The sequence below is a fragment of the Cryptomeria japonica genome, chromosome 2 (genome assembly GCF_030272615.1).
Source record: "Cryptomeria japonica chromosome 2, Sugi_1.0, whole genome shotgun sequence".
Taxonomy (NCBI): domain Eukaryota; kingdom Viridiplantae; phylum Streptophyta; class Pinopsida; order Cupressales; family Cupressaceae; genus Cryptomeria; species Cryptomeria japonica.
The window spans coordinates 269,872,716-269,877,966 of NC_081406.1; the positions used below are offsets into that span (position 1 = coordinate 269,872,716).

The window sequence follows — 5,251 nt, forward strand, 5'->3', positions numbered from 1 at the left end:
AGATTGTTGTATCCAATTATCAAACAATATGAAGAAAAGTAATTTACAAAAAAATCAATCCAAGATAAAAGTTTATACCACAAATACAAATTACTAGTCTATATTCTACTCATTTAAAAATAGGACAAATTCAATCTATTATTTTATTATATTTTTATTTGAAGAGCTATTAGCACCCCAACATCATTTGAACCTTGATGACAAGAACACATCACCACAACATAAGCATCACGCCATGTCAATACCTATTTGAAGAGTTATTTTACTTTTGTAAAAAAAAAAATTACTCGAGAAAAGCTATTATTCGTTATTTAATTATTTTACTTTTCAATATTTCATTCCATTAATAAGATGATATCTAGATGAATGAAATAGATTATTTGACTGAAAATAAAAAATAAAAAATCGATTGAAAAAAACTGAAAGAGAAAAGGAATTAAATGATGGGAGGGAATATTATTTAATTCAATTATTGATGAATCTAATATTGAAATAATTAAATTTAGATAAAATTATTGAATTAGATGTGACATTGAAATAGACTAAATAATCAAATCTGTTTAAAGGGATAAACTAATATAGCAGTCTAAGGTATAGATTTATTCCAAAACGCTTGGAATGCATGCAGACCATCCCGTACAAGAATGAGTATCTTTACGTAATTTTCTTTGCACTCTGATAAGTAACTGAATACTCTATCAACACCGTATTACTGTCTTTAATGATTTAGTACTTACAAGTAACATTTATGTTTCAAGTACAGACGAAAAACTGATTTGCAGAGTAAGTCTTGGGTTGATGAGTACTCTGTTTTTAGTTGATAGCAGCGGGCCCAGCGCTTAAAGAATCAAAATAAAAAAATGATTCCTTCAAAACAGAATACTCATTATAGTTGTGAAGAGTCACTACTAACACACAAATTTACTGAGATTGGCAGCAGAAAGAAAGACTCATTCAGCAAGACAACAGAAAGAGCTTTGTTGTTAATCATAATCTTTTCAAGGAGCAAAGCCAAACAGTAATCTAAAAGTATGTAATATGTTAAAATTTCATCCTCATGTAATATAATCTGAAACATTGATGACAATACAGTTTAAATCAAAAGTAGAAAAATCTACCATCATTGTCTATTCGTTAAAGCTCACCAAAAAAATACAGCATAATCATATGGGGGACAAGACTCCAACTTTGGGCCATCCTCACAATAGGCTAAGCTTACTTCTACTACAATCTCAGAGTCCATACCTCACAATAGGCTAAAGCTTACTTCTATAACATTCTCAGATTCTATATATCATATCAGAACTAGCTGTACATAGTCTGTTACAATACTATCATTGATACAGAGCACTCTGTCTAAGAGCGAGTAGAATGGGCCAAGTAAGCCAGAGAGCCAACTAATGGAGCATTGATATAGGTTGAAGGTTCAGACTGTTCATAATCATTTCTGTCATTAGCAAAGTGATCATTGCAATCTGGGCCACCCACAACTGCTCCAATTAAAAGGTTTGGATTGGGGGCATTGCTATTCAAGGCTTGGAAGCCTGCACTGCATCCAATGGCCTGTGGGTGTTGAGCAACTGAAGGCAGAGATGAGCCTCTGTGGTGAATTCTCTGTGGGTACTTGGAACCATACCCAACCATGTATGACATCTCCAGAGGATTGGACCCCAGTATATAGTTTACCTGCCATAACATAAAATGTCAAAGTCAAAATTTCTCAGAATAAGACCTGGGTTATAAGCTAAAATGCAGGGGCAGTTACTAAAATGTTTAGAATACAAGGATAAAAAGAATAAAAAAACCCTTTTAACACTTTTTGACTGTTATTTCCATCATTGTAGTTTTGACACCTAGTTATTCTTTTCAGTAACTGTTCTTTATACCTGGCGCTTTGCTATTGCTCTAAGCTTCCGAGGAGTCACTGTCATTCCCCCACAAGACACTAGATGTTTGGAGGCGCTGAGGTATTTAGCATAGGTCAAAAGTATGAAAGATGCAGATGTTACATACTGCAGATTAGCATCGGGCAATGTGTAGAGAAGTCCTCCTGTTCAAACATGCACACTAGTTTAGGTTCCAATCTCAACGGTACTGTTTATACAGATAAAGCGATTTTCACTTACCTGGTGTGTATTTAGACCCAGAAGCTGCCGTTCCAGGCAGGATGGAGCAGATATAGTTGTCAGCATGACCTTTGTAGTCTTGAAGAGATTTTACTTTTCCTATCAAGAATTCCTGCACAATACAATACACACCCACTTGCAGTTAGCCCAATCATCCATGAAAACATCCACTCAGAGAGCTTATCTTCTACAGTGTAAGACAGAAAAGTGAACCAACAAGAACGTTAAAAACGGCAGAGTCAATAAAATAAGTGAAGATAAAACCTGAAATTTATCAGTAGCCACAGTCCAAGTTATTATACCTTTGATAAAAGCACTCGGGCTCCAACATGTTTATTGTCCCACCCAAATGTATTGTCTGATTCATCAGCTCCTAAACTCTGGCCGTTTGCTTGAACGTAGTTCAAATATTTAGGATTTTTCGTTGCCTTGTGCAGCCATGCAGCTCCCCATAGCAGTTCATCCTAGGACGACACCCAAAACAATTAATTACACTCTGAAATTTCAGAGTAATATAATGACATTTCAGTGTAATATAAGCTGCAAGCATACCTAATGACATTTTACTGTAATATAAGCTGCAAGCATACCTAATGACATTTCGGTGTAATATAAGCTGCAAGCATACCTAATGACCACATTTAGTTTCTTTACCTGGTACCCAGAATAAGAGCAATAGAATGGACAGACTGCAGACTTGAGCGAGTTGCTGTAAGGTCCTCTGTGCTTATCAGCGAAGTCAAAAACCTAAAAGAGAGAATTTTATGAGCTACTGAACAAGAAACAGAGTTTATTAAAGCTTTGAAGCTGCTGCAAAAAAAATTACCATCATGGAAGCATGAATGAGTCTCTTGGAATAGGAAGGGTCTGTTTTACGAAACACTAGGGAGGCAGCTGCAAGTGCTGCAGCTGTTTCGGCAGCAACATCTGAGCCAGGGTTTTGGCTATCTATCTTATATGCAGTTCTGGCGGTGTCCATGTCCTCTGGCCTCTCCCAGCATTTGTGGTCATTGTTAGGATCCCCAACCTGCATAATTTCAGACAAGCCTCAATAATGTATAAACCCAAGTGATACAGCATCATGACTGAAATCATTCACACCATGTACCTGAACATATATGGTGCCTGGGTGAGCAGTAGCCTTGAGAAGGTAATCAGTGGCCCAGCGTATGGCAGTCCTTGCATTAGAGAGCTCACTGCCCATGAATCCACCAAACTCCAAAACACTCCAAGACAGCATTGTGGTTGTGAAGGCCATTGGGAATCCAAACTTAACATTGTCTCCCGCATCATAGTATCCTCCTGTTAAGTCCACCTGCATTGCAAGGCCAGCCATTACCAGTCATCACATTTACAGAACAAGGAAAACATAAACTGAAAAACAAGAAAGCAAGAACAGGATGAGTACATACATGGGCAGAAGCACCATCAGAAAGACCCGAGTTTCTTCTCCAGCTAATGCGTTGATTGGCAGGGAGCTTCCCAGAGCGTTGGCCCTCAAAGAACAGAATGGCTTTTGACAGGGCTTCTCTGTAGTTATGCAAAGCAGGAGACCTTTGATGGTGCTGATAGCTCAGAGAACTGTTGTAATTGGCTGTACCTTGTTTCACCAACATCAAAACACACAACAACACCAACAAACTGGAAAAACTCCCCATTTTCGCTTCAGCAAACACTCAACTGAATCAAATTGGAAGCTTGAATTGCAAATTGAGAGTCCTGGGCAATGGGGATTTATAGGGCAGGGGTGGCCTAATGGGCACTTAGTAGCAATGACAGAAGTTAACTAGGCGTTTCGCCCATCACGAGATAGAAGTTAATTCATGGCATCATCCCTCGGACAAGAGAGGCTCATTAATGAGCCGTATAACGGGGCTCCCAACGGCATTCTGGTCAGAGATTATAGGAAAAAGTATAGGAAGTAGGGAGGCCGTTGTGGTCGTTGTGGGGGCGATTGGCAGACAGTACAAATTTGACTGTGTTGGGGACAATGGTGGAAATCAGTGTGGTTACCTACAGTAAAGTGTAAGATGATGCATGTGCCTGTGACTTACAGAAGGCTTGATTGCCCTGCAAATTGCACATGAGAAAAGGTGTTTTTGCTGTTAATGCGCATGTTCTTTCCATGTGACTGCTTATTATCTTTCGGCTAAAACAAGATTTGGGAGCTCAAGAATTTCTCTTGGAAATCACAGCTAGGTACCCAAGTCATGTTTCAGTCCAGTAGGGGTGAGAAAATAGCTCTGATAGGGTTAGTTTTCAGGCGACAGAAAGGTGAGATTTTGGTAACGTATTTTTATCAATCTCCAGCCATAGTTGGTATTGGACAGCATTTGTCCCAATGCCCGGAATGGCAAAAGCGGAGAATCTCCGGTTTCCAAAGTGCAGATGGTTGGTAAAATTTACAGGCGTGTTTCTTCTCTGTCTTTTGTTTGGTTTCCTTCTCACTTTTCTTTGATTTTGTTGGAGTTACGTGTCTATTACAGATTGGTTGTGTGGTGGACCTATTGTGCCTTTGCCCTTTTGCTTTTACAAAGACATGCGATGACATGGAACTTTAGAACATCATTGTATCTTATTTGTTAAAATTAATTTAAATATTTAAGTTGTGGATTATTTCAGTATTTAATAATGTGGATTAGTTCAATGTTTAGTAGTGTGGACTGTATCATTATTAATGTTGATATTAACACTTAATCTAGGATAAAGAAATGATAGAGGTGAGAATGGCGGGTCTAGGGTTTCAAGGAAGTTGCATATAGGATTCTAAGGGCATTAAAGAGGATGATGATGTAGATGTTGTAGATGCTTGTGTCTTGGTCTGCACTATTATTGCATTGGTGCTCTCATTTGTTTTCTGCGTGGGAGCTTCTCCTTTCTCTTCTCTATCGTTTTCTCTCCTGCATTGCTCGTGTGCTGGGTGTGTTGGCTTGTCGACAACAACTGGGGTGGTTGTTGTGTTCTGGGCAGTTGTGGATGGAGGTGTTGTGGGTTTTGAGGGAGAGGGTGTCCCTCTCTTTCTTTCCCTACTTTGTTGGGTCTCTGTGGTTGTCGACATTGTTTTTTGTTTATGCATGTTTGTGTGGGGTTTGATCTGCTCCTTTTGTTGAATGGTTTTTTTTCGA

The 5,251-nt window shown here is 38.7% G+C and overlaps 1 protein-coding gene across 1 annotated transcript; it reads right to left on the reverse strand.

Annotated features, from left to right (window-relative positions):
• Positions 1-1,092: 1,092 nt before the first annotated feature.
• Positions 1,093-4,192, reverse strand: LOC131056099 (endoglucanase 1). Its single transcript, XM_057990437.2, has 8 exons — positions 3,539-4,192; positions 3,235-3,441; positions 2,953-3,153; positions 2,781-2,873; positions 2,429-2,590; positions 2,127-2,238; positions 1,887-2,050; positions 1,093-1,686 (listed from the first exon to the last, which is right to left on the reverse strand). Exons 1-8 carry the CDS (start codon positions 3,782-3,784, stop codon positions 1,357-1,359), a joined length of 1,515 nt encoding a protein of 504 aa, XP_057846420.2. The 5' UTR covers positions 3,785-4,192; the 3' UTR covers positions 1,093-1,356.
• Between the last annotated feature and the right edge of the window lie 1,059 nt (positions 4,193-5,251).